This window comes from Rattus norvegicus, chromosome 3 (assembly GCF_021556685.1).
Source record: "Rattus norvegicus strain SHRSP/BbbUtx chromosome 3, alternate assembly SHRSP_T2T, whole genome shotgun sequence".
Lineage (NCBI taxonomy): Eukaryota > Metazoa > Chordata > Mammalia > Rodentia > Muridae > Rattus > Rattus norvegicus.
The window spans coordinates 72912031-72930226 of record NC_141536.1 but is presented as its reverse complement, the minus strand read 5'-3'; the positions used below and the strand labels follow the sequence as shown (position 1 = coordinate 72930226).

The following is an 18196-nucleotide window of genomic DNA, read 5'->3' as shown; positions in this document are numbered from 1 at the left end:
CTATCCTCATTTTATAACCAAGAAAAAGATGATGATGATTATGACGATGATGATGATGATGGTGGTGGTGGTGGTGGTGGTGGTGATGATGGTGATGGTGATGATGATGGTGATGATGATTGTGTGTGTGTGTGTGTGTGTGTGTGTGCCTTAAGATACGAGATGACAATTTTTAAAAACAAAACAAAATAAAACAAAACAAAACTTAAAACATTGTCCCAATCTTAATGATGTATAAAATAGGATGATCACAAACATTCAGGATAATTCATGAAAACTGGAATTTGAGTGGAGGATTCTATGTATTTTGGCTGTGCTGAATTAAGGCAAATTTAGTCAAAGATTCAACAAAATAGGATATAAATTGACAATATGCATATTAGGAATTGAGAGAAGAATGAATCTAGATTTGTAATTTAACAATAAACTGATAATCTCAAATTTTTCTAAAAATTCTTAGAGTGAAATAATGAACCATTTGTTTCATTAGTAATGCAGGAAGACATTTTGCCAACCAGTGAAATAAATAAGTTCAAACTAGTATACTTTGTGATTTAAAAGTTTTATGCCAAGTCACAAATTTATACCAGGTTCTCTAATTTATAATTTCGTTGGCTATGGTAATTGTTTCCTAAGGTAGTGGTTACAGATATTAGCATAAACTTCAGCACAGGACTGATAATATCATATTAGTTTTAAAAAATCTTGAAATTGGGAGTGTAAAATGATGGGACTATATAGGAAGACATTGAGAAGGAAAGGGAAGGATTTGATTAACATGTAATTATATATAAAATACTTAAACAATTAAAGTAGTATTGTATATAGACTGCACAAATGTGAGATATTTAAGTAGTTTGGGTAAGCAGATAAAACTACTGCTCCTCCTCCTCCTCCTCCTCCTCCTCCTCCTCCTCCTACTACTACTACTACTACTACTACTACTACTACTACTACTACTACTAAGTTAATATTTAAAGCCTCCAAAGTTACACATTTGAATTTGAAATTAATTTTGATGATCAGTGTAATGATTATTTTTAAAGACAAAGTGAAGGGTTTATTTTTGGTAGCAGAGGAGCTTCATGTTAAAAAATGAAGAAAATATTGTTAGCAAAATGATAGTACAGATTATAAAAATCATAAATAGTCATTTGGTTAGAAACTGTGTCAGTGTGCTTTGAGCCTGGTGTAAATACAGAGTCTAACAAGGTCAAGGCCAACTAGCTTAGGAACACAATTAAGAATCTGTCTCAAAATTTTCCAAAAAGTAAAAAGAATGTTGTAGAGCTATAATGTCATGTTCCTACCCAGCATTCACAAGGCCCTAGATTACATTCATAAATGAAAAACAAACAACACAAAATTTTGTTGTAAGGAATCATAGATTTATTTTTTATTTCAAACACTTAAAGACCAGTTTTTATTCCTTCATTATTCTGGCATATTATATACATTTAGCTGGAGTCTTCTCAAACATGAGAACCTGACAGCACTGATCTCATTATCTGAATGAGCCTTGGCAATTATCATCTATTAGTAAGTATTTCAATAATCAGAAATAATCATGTTGAATTTATATGCAATTCACATAGTAAATTATTTTTATTCCAGATGAGAATATATGGGATTAAAGAACAGATCTATCCTGCAGAAACATAGAGAGTTTGAGGTGAAGAATCTAAGCTGAAGAAGGACGCTATGGATACATAACCATTGTTTGTCTTTGTTGTTTATGTCAAGGTTTATCTAGGCGTCTACCACTCCAACCTGTCCAGTTCTACTGATTAAATTCCTTGTTTTTTCCTGTTCTTCATTTTTTTGTAACCGGGAGCTCATGATACATGCAATGATAAACCAGAGTTCTGTAACCACATTTATTCTGGTGGGCTTCTCAGAATACCCACACCTCCAGCTACCCCTCTTCCTTATGATACTGACCATTTACACAATCACTCTGGTAGGAAATGTTGGCATAATTGTGATCCGAAGGATCAACCCTAAGCTTCACACACCCATGTACTTTTTCCTGAGTCATCTTTCATTTTTGGATATATGTTATTCTAGTGTATTTACACCAAAATTGTTAGAGATCTTGATTGTGGAAAACAGAACTATTTTCTTAAAAGATTGCATGACACAGTTTTTCTTTGGCTGTGCATGCGTGATTACAGAGATGTTCATGTTAGCAGTGATGGCCTACGACAGGTTCGTGGCTGTTTGCAACCCTCTGCTCTATACTGTTGCTATGTCTCATCAATTGTGTGGTCTCCTAATAGCTGGAAGTTATATGTGGGGAGGTCTGTGTGCTGTGATAATCACGTACACTCTCTTAGAGCTGTCTTATTGTGAACCTGGAATCATCAATCACTTTGGCTGTGAGTATTCAGCCATCATCTCTGTATCCTGTTCTGACCCCTCCTTCAGCCAGATGACATGCTTAGTCATTTCCATATTAAGTGAGGGTAGTAGCCTTCTTATCACTATGGCCTCCTATGTCTTCATAGTTGTTACAATCATCAAAATGCCTTCTAAAGGTGGACTCCGAAAAGCCTTCTCCACCTGCACTTCCCACCTGACTGCTATCAGCATCTTCCATGGGATTATTCTCCTTCTGTACTGTGTACCCAACGCAAAGAGCTCACAGCTCCTAGTCAAAATAGCAACTGTGCTCTATACAGTCCTGATTCCCATGCTGAACCCCCTCATCTACAGCCTACGGAACAAAGATGTAAAGGACACAGTGAAGAGGCTCATCGGCTCAAAACTGCACCGTCATTCAATGTAATACCGCTAGAATGCATTTTCCCCTGAAAGGCTCTGCCAGAGCGGGACCAATACAGATGCGGATGTACACAACCACACATTGGACTGAGGACATGTACCCAATGGAAAAGTTAGGGCAAGGACTATAGGAATTGAAGAAATTTGCAACCTCATAGCAAGAACAACAATATCAACAACCAGATCCCCCAGTGCTCCTGAAAACTAAACCAACAACCAAGGAGTACTCAGTGGGCACCCATAGTTCTAGCTGGATTATCTTATCTGCCATCACTGGAAGGGGAATGCGTTGGTCGTTTTTAGGCTTGATGACACAAGATAGGGGGACACTAGGCCACAGAGGCAGGAGGGGATGGGCAGGTGAGGGAGCACCCTAATAGAGGCAAGCTGAGGGAAAAGGGAATAGGGTCTTATGGAGGGAAAGCTGGGAAGGGAGATGACAGTTGAAATGTAGAGAAATAAAATAACCAATATAAATACATAAAAAAGGAAAAAATGCATTTTCAATTTAATATGTATTTACTCATTTTCTAAAAACTCCTTTTTAATACATATATTATCAATCACATATTAGTTTTTAGTAAATATGTGTTATGTTTTAAACCTAATATTGAAAATTATGCCATTTATATTGGTTTTCTACACTTTCATACAAATGTTCTGTACTCCCATTGAACAGCTAAAGAAAAGTTAACATTTCAAAATCTATTCAATTAGTTTTAGGTAAATTAGAATGAAGAAGAAAAAAATCTCTTCTCAATGCTTTAGCTTTTTATGACATCAACATTCAAGTCCTTACAATTAACCCTTACTTTTTACTTGGAAAGCTCTGTAAAACAGATATATGGTATTATACTGTATGTAAGTTAATGATTTAGATTTGCTTTATGAAAATGTGATTCTATTAGGAATCACACATTGAAATACTTACTATCACCAATGTGCACTCATTTCACTTGGTCTTAATTTTAAGATTATAACTCCATTATTCCCTTCACATTCCTACTTTTAAACCATCCCATGTAACTCTCCATACTCTCCTTCAAATTCATGGCCTGATTTTTTTTTTCACTATTTTGTCATTGCCTAACTACATGGACATATGTATATATTTCTGAACATAATATTTCTGTTGGTATAGTGCACTTGTATGTATGTTTTCATGGATAATAATTTGCCACTTGCCACAAATTGTTCATATGTTCTTCCCTGGGGAAGATCATCTCTCCTGATTTCAGTTTTCGAATAATTAAAATATTCTATTAGATTCTAGTTTCTCTTATCCCAATTACAGACAAAAGTTTGTATTTTAAAAATGTACAATTGATTCCTTATTTTGCTAATTGTTTTAGTCATTAGCGACAACAAAGTAATTACTTTGCTGCTTAATCAATGAGATAATACTATTTATTATTTAAAATCACATAAATTTATTCCATGAAATATATTATTTACAGCTTTGAGCTTCTTTGGACTAAAACTTTTGTTGATAGTTACACTTACGTTCTTTCATTCCTTTCCTCAATTTTATTGAAGTCATTATAAATAGGTTTTCATTGCATACTGATATGAATACATATTCTTGAAAAATATTGCATTCTTCTTAGTCTTCTATATTGTTTTAAAATTTTTTAGATGTCTGTGTTCTGGGAGAGAGAGAGAGATTAATAATTCATTAAGTTTTCAGTACATGGTAGATTGATCATGTTCCAATGATCCAAATCAAATCCAAGTCAAATATCCAAAAATATATAGGCAGCAGAAACTCTTCTTGTTTATTTAATGGGATATATGGAGATCTCCAATTACCAGTGTGCAAGTGTCAATATGTGGCTTAAGCTGTAGTAGCATTTTTTATATACTGTGAGTCTTTGCATTTGGTTAAGATGTTAAAAATTTTAACACCATTCTAATGTATTTTCCTTTGATGAATATGAGGTGTAAGATCTTCCATAACTCTTCACATGACAATTAGTTTGAAATCAATTTTGTCAACTATTAAAATACATCAGCCTTTTTCCTTTGGTCTATTGCTTTTAATAATTTTGTTCCAACCCTATATTTGATGTTAATATGTGGTTTTGAGTGTTGCAGAAAGATGGATCCTCTTTTCACATCCATTTAATTACTCTGACTCATTTTATTAGAGAATTAAGACCATTGCTGTTGAAAGATATCAAGGAGAAATGTTTGTTGATTCCTGTGTGTGTGTGTGTGTGTGTGTGTGTTTGTGATTGTGTGTGTTTGTACATTCAACCTACTTCTCTGAAATCCATTCTTTCTTCTATATCAATTAATTTATTCCCCCTTAATAAGAACTTTGTTCTGCTTATATATTCTTGAATATATGGTCTTCATTAGAATATTATCAATCTATTAGACGTCAGAAACTTAATAGAAAGTGAATCTCTCCCCCTCAGCACATTGCCAATTTTAAAAATTTTAAAAACACAGAAACAAATCTATGGATTCAATGCAATAGCTATCAAAATTTTATCACAATTCTTTACAGAACTTAAAAAAATAATTCACGGGCTGGGGATTTAGCTCAGTGGTAGAGCACTTACCTAGGAAGCGCAAGGCCCTGGGTTCGGTCCCCAGCTCCGAAAAAAAGAACCAAAAAAAAAAAAATTCACATGTTGATATGGAGAACCTGTGTTTAATAATAAGTACATAAATAAGAATAAATTAAAATAACTGAAATTTTAATACCTTTTATTAACAGTTATTTGTTGATTTTAAAGTTTGACAGGTTTTATTTGAAGGAATGTTATAATATTTGAAATTGGATTTATGTCTGAACTTCTTTTTTCTTTTTTATTAACTTGAGTATTTCTTATTTACATTTCGAATGTTATTCCCTTTCCTGGTTTCCGGGCAAACATTCCCCTAACTCCTCCCTCTCCCCCTCTATATGGATGTTTTCCTCCCCATCCTCCCCCCATTACCGCCCTTCCCCCAACAATTACGTTCACTCGGGGTTCAGTCTTGGTAGGACCAAGGGCTCCCCTTCCACTGGTGCTCTTACTAGGCTATTAATTGCTACCTATGAGGTTGGAGCCCAGGGTGAGTCCATGTATAGTTTTTTGGGTAGTGGCTTAATCCCTGGAACCTCTGGTTGGTTGGCATTTTGTTCGTATGGGGTCTCAAGCCCCTTCAAGCTCTTTCTGTCCTTTCTCTGATTCCTTCCACGAGGGTCCCATTCTCAGTTTAGTGGTTTGCTGCTGGCAATCGCCTATGTATTAGCTTTATTCTGGCTATGTTTCTCAGAATAGTTCTACATCCGTTTCCTGTCAGCCTCCACTTCTTGCTTCATCGATATTATCTAGTTTGGTGGCTGTTTATGTATGGGCCACATATGAGGCAGGCTCTGGATTAGTTTCCTTCAGCCTCTGTTCTAAACTTTGCATCCCTATTCCCTCCAAAGGGTATTCTTGTTCCTCTTTTAAAGAAGGAGAGAAGCATTCACATTTTGGTCATTCTTTCTTGAGTTTCATGTGTTCTGTGCATCTAAGTTAATTCGAACATTTGGACTAATATTCACTTATTAATGATTGCATATCAAGTGTGTTTTCTGTGATTGGGTTACCTCACTCAGGATGATATTCTCCAGTTCCATCCATTTGCCTATGAATTTCATGAAGTCATTGTTTTGATAGCAGAGTAGTATTCCATTGTGAAGATGTACCACATTTTCCGTATCGATTCATCTGTTGAAGGCATTTGGGTTCTGTCCAGCTTCTGGCTATTATAAATAAGGCTGCTATGAACATAGTGGAGCATGTGCCTTTGTTATATGTTGGGGCAGCTTATGGGTATATGCTCAAGAGAGGTATACGAGGAACCTCCAGATTGATTTCCAGAATGGTTGTACAACTCTACAATTCCACCAACAATGGAGGAGTGGTCTTCTTTCTCCACACCCTTGCCAGCATCTGCTGTCACCTGAGTTTTTGATCTTAGTCATTCTGACTGGTGTGAGGTGGAATCTCAGGGTTGTTTTGATATGCATTTTCCTTATGACTAAAGATGTTGAACATTTCTTTAGGTTTTTCTCAGCCATTCGACATTCCTCAGCTGTGAATTATTTATTTAGCTCTGAACCCCATTTTTAATAGGGTTATTTGTCTCCCTGCAGTCTAACTTCTTGAGTTCTTTTTATATTTTGGATATAAGTCCTCTATCAGTTGTAGGATTGGTAAAGATCTTTTCCCAATCTGTTCGTTGGCATTTTGCCCTAACAACAATATCCTCTCCCTTACAGAAGCTTGCAGTTTTATAAGATCCCATTTGTCGATTCTTGATCTTAGAACATAAGCCATTGGTGTTTTGTCCAGGAAATTTTCTCCAGTGCCCATGTGTTCAAGATTCTTCCCCACTATTTGTTCCAAAAGTTTGAGTGTATCTGGCTTGATGTGGAGGTCCTTGATCCACTTAGACTTAAGCTTTGTACAGGGTGATAATCATGGATCGATCTCCATTCTTCTACATGCTGACCTCCAGTTGAACCAGCACCATTTGTTGAAAATGCTGTCTTTTTTCCATTGAATAGTTTTAGCTCCTTTGTCAAAAATCAAATGACCATAGGTGTGTAGATTCATTTCTGGGTCTTCAATTCTATTCCACTGGTCTATCTGTCTGTTTCTGGACCAATATCATGTAGTTTTTATCACTATGGCTCTGTAATACTGCTTGATTTAAGGGATATTGATTCCCCAAGAATTCTTTTTATTTTTGAGCATAGTTTTAGCTATCCAGGGTTTTTTGTTATTCCAGATGAATTTGCAAATTGTTCTGTCTAACTCTATGAAGAATTGGGTTGGAATGTTGATGGGATTGCATTAAATCTGTAGATCGCTTTTGGTAAAATGTCCATTTTTTATTATATTAATCCTGCTAATCCATGAGCATGGGAGATCTTTCCCTCTTCTGAGATCTTTGATTTCTTTCTTCAGAGGCTTGAAGTTCTTATCATACAGATCTTTTACTTGCTTTCAGTTTGTTTATGTAGTAGATTACGTTGATGTTTTTCTGTATAATAAACCGTCCCTGCCTCCCTGGAATGAAGCCTACTTGATCATGATGGATGATTGTTTTGATGTGTTCTTGGATTTGGTTTGCAAGAATTTTATTGAGTATCTTTGCATCGACATTCATAAGGGAAATTGGTCTGAAGTTCTCTTTCTTTGTTGGGTGTTTGTGTGGTTTAGGTATGAGAGTAATTGTGCCTTCATAGAAGGAATTTGGTAGCGCTCTATCTCTTTCAATTTCATGGAATAGTATGGATATTATTTATATGAGGTCTTCTATGAAGGTTGATAGAATTCTGCACTGAACCCATCTAGACCTGGGGTCTTTTTGGTTGGGAGACTTTTAATGACTGCTTCTATTTTTTAGGAGTTATGGCAGGGTTTAAATGTTTTTTTTTCCTGATTTAACTTCTGTACCTGATATCTGTCTAGGAAATTGTCCATTTCCTCCAGATTTTCAAGTTTTGTTGAATATATGCTTTTGTAGAAGGATCTGATGAATTTTTGAATTTCCTCTGGCTCTGTTGTTATGCCCCCCTTTTCATTTCTGATTTTTGTTAGTTTGGACACTCTCTCTGTGTCCTATGGTTATTCTGGCTAAGGGTTTATCTATCTTGTTGATTTTTCTCAAAAAAAAGCTTTTGGTTTTGTTAATTCTTTGTATAGTCCTTTTAGTTTCTACTTGGTTGATTTCAGCTCTGAGTTTGATTATTTCCAGCCTTCTACTTCTCCTGGGTGTGTTGCTTCTTTTTGTTCTAGAACTTTTAGGTATGCTGTCAAGCTGCTGATATATGCTCTCTCGTGTTTCTTTCTGCAGGCACTCAGAGCTATGAGTTTTCCTCTTAGCACAGCTTTCATTGTGTCTCATAAATTTGGGTATGTTGTACCTTCATTTTCATTAAATTCTAAGAAGTCTTTAATTTCTTTCTTTATTTCTTCCTTGACCAGATTATCATTGAGGACAGCATTGTTCAACTTCCATGTATATGTTTGCATTCTTTCCTTACAGTTATTGAAGACCAGCTTTAGCCTGTGGTGGTCTGATAGGAAGCATGTGATTATTTCTATCTTTCTGTATCTATTGGGGCTTGTTTTATGACTGATTATATGGTCAATTTTGGAGAAAGTACCATAAGGTGATGAGAAGAAGGTATATCCTTTTGTTTTAGGATAGAATGTTCTATAAATATCTGTTAAATACTTTTGGTTCATGACTTCTCTTAGTTTGTCTATGTCTCTGTTTAATTTCTCTTTCCATGATCTGTCCATTGATGAAAGTGGTATGTTGAAATTTCCTACTATTATTGTGTGAGGTGCAATGTGTGCTTTGAACTTTAGTAAGGTTTCTTTTATGTATGCAGTTGCCCTTGTATTTAGAGCATAGATATTTATGATTAAGAGTTTATCTTGGTGGATTTTTCTTTTGATGAATATGAAGTGTCCTTCCTTACCTTTTTTATGACATTTGGTTGAAAATCGATTTTTTTTCGATATTAGAATGACTACTCCAGCTTGCTTCTTCAGATCATTTGCTTGGAAAGTTGTTTTCCAGCCTTTTACTCTTAGGTAGTGTCTGTCTTTGTCTCTGAGGTGTGTTTCCTGTGGGCAGCAGAAAGAATCTTAGTATTTTTAACTATTCTTTTCTAATTTACTGATTACTAATTTGCTATTTTCTTATTTTTGCTATTATATGTGTTTCAAATGGATAAATAAATTCAAGATGAAAAATCAATTTAATATAGATTATACTATATAAATATCTTATGGATGATTAATTCAGATTGGAGAAATATTTGTTTTTTTCCCTATTCATTATGGTATGCCAGTTTGTGCTGCTTTTATTTGAATCATTTAAGCAGCCACATTGCTGGGATTTCATGGGGATATCTCTCCTGTCATATGTAGAAAGCACAATCTTACAGTAGATATCTTGTTTCTCTAGCTCTTTCTTCTCCCTTTACACTATGTTCCTTAAGCTTTAAGTGTTCAGGTTGTATTGTATTTTCTTGAGCAGAACAGCCTACAGTAAGTTTTTCTATACATTTTTACTATTTATAACTTTCCTTTATAGTCTTTATTCTGGTGCAAGCATAGCTTCTTTGATGACAAGAAAGAACGACATTTATCTGTTAACATGAGAGTAAGCATTGAGTAATAGCATAACACTTTTGGAAATTGACATTAACAGTTTCTCCTCTGAGACTTATGCCTCACTAACCATGAGTGTTTGGTTTGGTTTCTACTTTAAGGCATGATTTCCCTATTGGTGAATCGGCTTAAATCCAATCATATACCTGGTGGTCATGCTAGATGAAAGTGTAACTATTGCACCATTGTAGTGCTATGCTGGTCATTGTTGGGGGAAATAGGAATCTTAACTAGGCAGAGCTTTGGATTCTTTCCACTCTTAATGTATAACCTAGCAGAGTATGGTAATATGAAATCTTGTTCTCAAGGTGGAGGCATTTAAGTCAGATACAGCTAGAATTTTCTAAGTCCTGAGTCTTAAGTGTAAAGTGTATTTAGCAATATGTGATTTATCTCAATGTCTTAGAAGAAACCAGGATAATATCCATGGCTTATTGCATCGGGAGTCTCGTCTCTCCTGATCAACTACTCAAATGGAGTTTTCTTATGTCTGGTATATATATAATATGCATACATAATATATACTGCATGTAATATGTAAATATAGTTAAATATAAAATAAGGTTTATCGGTTTTTAGACATCTTTTGTGTTATTTATTCCTCATCCATATTGTTTCTTCTGTACTGACTACCTTCCTTGAACTAGTCAGGGTTATATAGAGGAAGAGACTGTTTAGAATGTATATATACATTTATACCAAATGGATTTATAAGAATGGCTCATGGGCTATGGTCCAGATACTGTAACAATAACAGTCTAAAAACATAAAGGTCCAAGAACTCAGTAGCTTTTCAGTCCACAGTATATGAAAGTAGTAAAGTATAGTAAGCAGTAAAGACAACAAATGCATTGTATGATATAAAACTCTTTGTTATATACAAATGATGTTATATACAACTACAGTAACATATACATATAATATATACAAATATGTATTGTTTACAAATATACAGATTTAGTTACATGAATATATCATATATTATATATGCTTATAATATATACAAATAAATTCCAATGAATCAGAAGTATTTTATAATTTCCTAAGGACTGAGGGAAGTAATATATTTAAGTGAACACTACACACATATGCTTTATATTAAAGAAATGAATGTCTGGAAGTACAGAACAGAGAAGTCAAGATATAATTTAAAATCAAATAAAAAGGATTAAAAATCAAACTAGTGATTATGTTATATTTTATATGAATTATATCTCAAAACTTGATCATTTCAAGTAAGTAACAATCCAATATAGAATTTATGATGATGGATCACAATGAAATAAATACTAGAAGGATATTTATAATTTTTAAGCAAAAATTTTGGTTTAATTAATTTCAGTTTGGAATACAGATTTTTAGTACATATTTTGCTTTTATAAATATATTTTAGAGTGTCAAATTAATTTTCTCTTTTCATCCTGAGAGAGATTAATTGGTTGTCATCAAAATTAAAGTGCAAGCTTTGCCTATGATGTTGATGTATTCACTGGGGAAAATACAGAACCAGAAAATAATAAATTAAATATTTTCTTTACATAAAAGCCTTAGGGGAAGAGCTTCAGTGATATAGACACCAAATTTTCACTGACATGAAAAATTGCCAACTAGCATGCACTCACCATTGAACTGTTCAGCTAAGGTAGGTTACTGATTTTCAGCAATTAAAAGCATAGGCTAAATAAATTGACTTGTGGGAGGGTGGATAAAAACCATAGATGAACCAATTTCTTATTATTTATATTAGCAAAATCTGAAGAGTAATAAATAGATGAAAGTTTGTTCTCCAAAGTAGAAGACTTTGAATAAAACTGTTAGAATTATTCAAATGGCTATTAATTTATTTTAATCTAGGTTCACAAGCAACCCTTTGCTTGTCTGACCACCAAAAAATATATACATTAACTGAAGTTGTTGTTATTGTTCTCTATCGATGATTACTTTTTTACTAGGTATTACCTTATACTTAACAGTACATGATGACACAGCTTCACTTGTATACCATGTAAGCTACAAATAATGCTTATTAAGGTAAACTAATAAAAATGATGTTCAAGGAATATCTATCCCTATTTCCCACTCCCTATATTTCATTTATTGGTCCAAATTTAAGGATGAAAATCCATTATATATAAAAGACAAACACACAAACACACACACACACGAAGATTCATGTATCTTTAAATTTAAAAGATATATTTGACTTATAAATTTTATACAAGGCCAAGACATGTGTGTTAGTGTGTTAATTTACACATTATCCAATTTTAATATGTCTCCTGAGTGATCATATTCTATTATTTTATCTCTAGAACACTCTTTGGAGCAGACATAGACTGAAAATAAAGCATATTCTTAGTTAAAATCTGATCTGCTTCCTTGTTACTGAATGATAACAGGGTACATAGTATCAGAATAAAACAATTTTAATATTTACCAAACAGTGCCAGAGACTTCCATTGCATTTGAAATGAATATTCTTTAATCCAGTCATGAATTTGAAGAATCAGAATGCCTATATTTAATATTTTCTTCAATTGAATGCTTTGTTTTAAACATGAAAAAAGTCTAACATTTTATTGTATAGCCTAATTCTTGTATGATTTATATTTGTCCACAAACATTGAAAATGAATCAATCGCTTCTCGGCCTTTTGGCTAAGATCAAGTGAAAATGAATTAATAAATCAGTGGTTTTGCAAAGGGAAGATTGGTTTAAAATGTTAAAACATAAGATGTTATATTTTTCACAATGATGTGTGGCTTTTACACATAACAACTGAACTCTCAGACTATAAGATGTATTTTATTATGATCAATATCATAAAGGTCTACTTAAAGAGTAATGTGACTGGATAGATTTATTAGGGAAAAAACAGCCCAGAAAATTAATTGTTATTGTTTTCTTTTTCTTACATTTTTAGAGATAACTAATAATTCATCAAGCCCACTTTGAAATTATCTTTTAAATTATACATAAAAGAAGAATGGATAGGGGAAATTGCTCCTCTGTGAACAAATTTATTTTCTCAGGAATTACCAATAACCATGATACAAAAGTGGCCCTGTTCATCACATTCCTACTTGTTTATCTCATTGCACTTCTTGCCAATCTTGGAATGATAATTTTAATTAGAGCGGATGCTCAGCTTCACACACCCATGTACTTCTTTCTCACAAATCTCTCCTTCTGTGACTTCTGCTATTGTACAGCAATTGGACCCAAGATGCTGGTGGATCTCTTAGCTGACGATAAATCAATTCCCTTTGTTGGTTGTGCTTTGCAGTTCTTGACATTCTGTGTCTTTGCAGATTCTGAATGTCTGCTACTAGCAGTAATGGCCTTTGATAGATACCAGGCCATCAGCAATCCATTGCTCTACACAGTGAACATGTCCAACACGGTGTGTTCCATGCTCATGGTTGGGGTTTACCTGATTGCAACAACAGATGGTTTGATCCATACAACCTTGGCATTCCGTTTATGTTTCTGTGGTTCTAATGAGATCAACCACTTCTTTTGTGATTTACCTCCACTTTACATGCTCTCCTGCTCTGACATACAAGTCAATGAACTTGCCTTATTTACTGTTTTTGGTTTTATTGAACTAAGTACCATCTCAGGAGTTCTGATCTCTTATTGTTACATCATTTTATCAGTACTAAAGATCAGTTCTACTGAGGGGAGGTTCAAAGCTTTCTCTACCTGCACCTCCCATCTTACTGCAGTTGCCATTTTCCAAGGAACTGTACTCTTCATGTATTTTCGACCAAGTTCTTCATATTCTCTGGATCAAGACAAAATAACCTCATTGTTTTATACTCTTGTGATTCCCATGCTGAACCCTCTGATTTATAGCCTAAGGAACAAGGATGTGAAACAGGCCCTGCAAAAACTTAAAATGAAAATATGGTTCTAAAAATTTGTATAACACATGCTTATTCATTCACAAATATGTTTGCTATTTTCCGGAAAATTAAAATGATGCCTTAGAAGATGGCTGTGATTTTTAGTTTAAGATACTGAAATGTGCTTTTGTTGTAACACAAAAATAAAATAAATAAAATTGACCTCAAAATATGACATTTCAGTATAAGTCTAATACTATTACATAGAATTCATGACTAAAAATTTTCCTGATTATTTGACTACTTAACTATTTTTGTCATAGCTTTGAGTATTCTTTTTAATGAGCATTCACTATTTCATCTTACCTATTATATAACATTTTAAGGCAAATTTCATAGTTCATTTTGTAATAAATTTGTTTTCTTGTGGAAGCAACTCTTTTCAATTGAACCTCAAAAATTTATAACATACTTCAAAACAATCCTGAAATAGATAATATGCAAAATATCGTCAAGAGGAAATTACTTAAATTGAGTGTGCAGGAGAAAGTAACTAGGTAAGTAAAATTATGCATGTTGGAGAGATAAACACATTATAGATTGAAGCCGTGAGAACTAGAGAGGGATTGAGGTAAATAGGTCTATGGCATTGAGAAACCACAGAAGTCTTACCTGATTATCATGCTAAAATCAATGACACTGGTTCTGCCATTTCTGACACTCTCAGTGTCATATAGTAGTAGTGGCATCAGCAGATTTTTTGGGAGGCAGACTTTATAATGCATAAATATCTGCACCTAATTGTCTGATCATCTTTATTACTTGAAAACAGGACAATGTCCCTTATATAAAAGCTCTTGAGATATTAGAGTGGTTCTATTTCACTGTTATCCAGCTTCTCTCTGTGTGATAGAACTTCCCCCATCAAATATGTATCATTTCTCTAATACAGCTTTTCTGTTTCATCATTTCCATATGTTTCTCTAAATATAGGTTCTGTTTTATTTTTGTTTCTTCTGTTCTTATTTAATGTTACTCTTTCTTCACTTAAATCACTTCAAATTACCAAATTAACTTTTTTCTTTTCTTTAGTTTAGATCTAAGTTTTCTTTCCTGCAATTTAAAACTTTCATCATATTTTGGGAAAAGAATGCCAAAAAAAAATGGGACACAAGATAACAACATTTTTGTATATATTACATGCTGATAAAGTGATTGGAGGATGTATTATTAAACATGCATACACACAAACATGCACAGACAAATACATTTAGTATAATATATGAAATGACTGTGGACACTTATGCTTCAAATAATAATAAAGATATCAATTTGACTGGAAGAAATTAGCATATATTTCCATATTATTTTGCACCACAGTTTGTTCAATACTTTTAGAGCTTAAGTACTTTCCTGGAAGAAGGCATATAACATTGGGAGAGTCTAAGACAGAAGGACATTTTTCATTTTACATTGATCAAAGAAGCAAAATGCCATGTATTATTTCAGACTTTATAGGACAAAGTCTTAAATATTCCCCCATATCAATATTTTGCTATAAAAATAAAGGCCAAGAAGTGTTCTTTGTTTTCTCTTTGGAACATAAAATGGGGTAACAGGACACCAGGAAGAAAAACCCTATGAAAGATTCTTCATAGAATAAAGATAAAATAAAATGATAAATTAAAAGATAAAATGTGTTTTGAATGTGTACCTCTGGGAAATGTTTTTGCAATTAACCATTTATCTTTCCACAATAGACTCTGTCAATATGCTTTTGGTTTGTTCCTTCTATCTTGAAATTACAACCCTCAAAAAGATGCTATTAGGAGCTGAAGTTCTTGAGAAATGATTAAGTCATAAATGTTGAACCTTTAGAAATTGTGCTTTTCCTCACAACACATAGTTGGACCTCTACTTGACCTTTCTACTCTGTAAAGATAGTGGAATCCCTGTTTTCTGAACCAGATAGTAGGTTCTAACCATAACTGATTCTGGCACTGAATGGACCATAGACTAGTGACTTTTGGGCCATGATAAATATTTTATTGCTGAGTATAAAGTAACTAGTATTTCTTATTTTGTATGCTAACTCTAAATCTTAAATCAGTCACATAGCAGAAGGCATTATTTGAAATACATTGAAATATAAAGAAAAGCTTAACTTTTGCTAATTCTATGCAATTAACCTGTATTTACTTCTGTTGTAGTATTTAAAAAAATCAACTTGACCTCCATGTGTCCCCTCATTTTAGGTGAATTGCCTGTGAAGTAAATAAGTTGCTTAAAATGTTAATGCCACATTCAACAAGATGATCTGGTTTTCAGCATCATGTCTGTTAATTCACACATTTGAAACTCCAATTCATGAAGTTGTGACTGAAACATAAATTAAAAATAATAGTCTTTTGATTTCGCGTGTATTCATCGCCAGTTATTTAGAATAAATCATTCTTTCCTGTTCTCTAGTAACTGGGTATGAGTATTATTTTATTACTATGTAGTCAAAAACAATGTTACCAGGGCTAATGATATAACTATCCTTTTGTATGCTATCTTTTCCTTTATCCTTGCTTAAGGAATGACTAATCAAAAGAATAAACTGTTGTTCACAAGCTGTACTTCATCCTTTTTACATGTAAAATGATAAAGTATAAATTATTTATATATGTGCTACCTTCTGTCTTTTTGTATTTACTATCTGGAGACCCCACTGCAAGATTAAAAATATAAAAACAAAAAAGAATCCTAATAATATTCCACCTTATACATGAATCTATTGTTTTGTTACTTTTCATAAATGTATATGCATGCATGTTCTTATGGATATGGTGTACATGTGATTACAAGTGCATGTGGCCGAATGTTAAGGATATAAATTGCCATTCCCCATGATATATTAAGTAGAGTTTCTCACTGAACATGAGGCTCACTATCTTCATTATATCACTGCCCTTCTTTTACAGGAGATTCAGGCTCAACCTCTTCAGTTCTGAGATTATATGTTGGCAAGCACACATGTCTAATATTACATGCGACTAGGCTAGCTTTAGTCCTTAAACTTCCAGTTTAAGTCTCATACTCTGGTTATATTCAGCCTTCTACTTTTTCAATAATGTATTTTTCACTTTTGAGATGCAATTTATGATAGAATTATAAAATTTCTGCTCAACAGTGGCTCCAAGTAGCAGGTATCTCTAAATCCCATTTGACCTCTTAGTAAAGCTTTGATATTAAATTTTATCAAACTATTTTTGTTTACTAATTTATATGAAATATCATAAATGGTGCTAAATTAATATTTCATGAGTCAATGAATGTGATCTTTCATCAAACAGGATTTCTTTTGTCTTCTATCTTCTGACTTCTCTGGCAAATATTGAAATTATTTTCAAATCATTGTAAATCTGAACCCAGAGACTGGTTCAAGAATGTATGATGATGGGTAACCTGGCAAGATGAATTTGTTTGCTGAACTATGTACTTTGTAGGACCAAAATGTCTCAATCAATTTTCATTAGACATATTTTATTAAATGTGCTCTTTTAAATAGCATGGTCTATATTTCTGAAGACATTACCATAGAAATTAATATTAGTATCTAACATAGTAATCAAACATGCAAAAATAATGTCTAATTAATCATTATCTTCCTTATTTGGAAACACTTTATAGGAACAGAAGGATGCTGTTGAGAATTGTTCAGCCACTGAGTTCTGTTTCTTGGGAATTAGAAATAACTATGGTTAAAGTGTTTACATTTTTCCTCATTTCCATCTAATTATTTCAATTGACAATTTTGGATTGATCAATTTGAATAGAATGGACAACCAGATTCACACGTTAATGTATTTCTTCCTCAGCTACCTCTATTCCTCTGATGTTTGCTACTTTATAGTAGCAAAAAATTGGTGGTGCACCAGCTTGTCACGAACATGAACAGCAATTCAATTACTTTTCTTGATTATGATGTCCATGTCTTTAACTTCCTCAACATTACAGGTATACAATGTATACTGCTAGAAATAATGGCATTTGATTAATAGACGACAGCCAAAAACCATTGTTATATGCAGTAGACATGTCCAGTAATGTTTGCTACCACTCCTGCCTGTTGTTTACTTAGTTGGTATTGTAGATGCTGTGATATACACAATATTAGCATTTGCATATGTTTCTGTTGATCCAATGAGATATTTTTTTCTTTTATTTACACATTCCCTCCTCTCTTGTTCTGATATACAATTCAAAGAATGGCTTTCTTCACTGTTTTTTGGTTCCACTGAAATGAGCACATTCTCAGGAATTCTTCCCTCGTTCTGTTTTATCAGCTTTCACTGCCGAAGGGAGAGTCAAGGTTTCTCTAACTCCACCTACTATTTAAGA

At 33.4% G+C, this 18196-nt stretch overlaps 2 protein-coding genes and 1 pseudogene across 2 annotated transcripts; all 3 read left to right on the top strand.

The window, feature by feature from the left end:
* The first annotated feature begins 1837 nt into the window (after positions 1-1837).
* Or5d40 (olfactory receptor family 5 subfamily D member 40) lies at positions 1838-2788 on the top strand. The gene is given in 1 exon segment (NM_001000337.1): positions 1838-2788. A coding segment is annotated over 1 exon segment (951 nt).
* Positions 2789-12948: 10160 nt separating this feature from the next.
* Positions 12949-13881, top strand: Or5w8b (olfactory receptor family 5 subfamily W member 8B). The gene is given in 1 exon segment (NM_001000654.1): positions 12949-13881. A coding segment is annotated over 1 exon segment (933 nt).
* On the top strand, positions 17495-18196 carry Or5bo1-ps1 (olfactory receptor family 5 subfamily BO member 1, pseudogene 1; annotated as a pseudogene).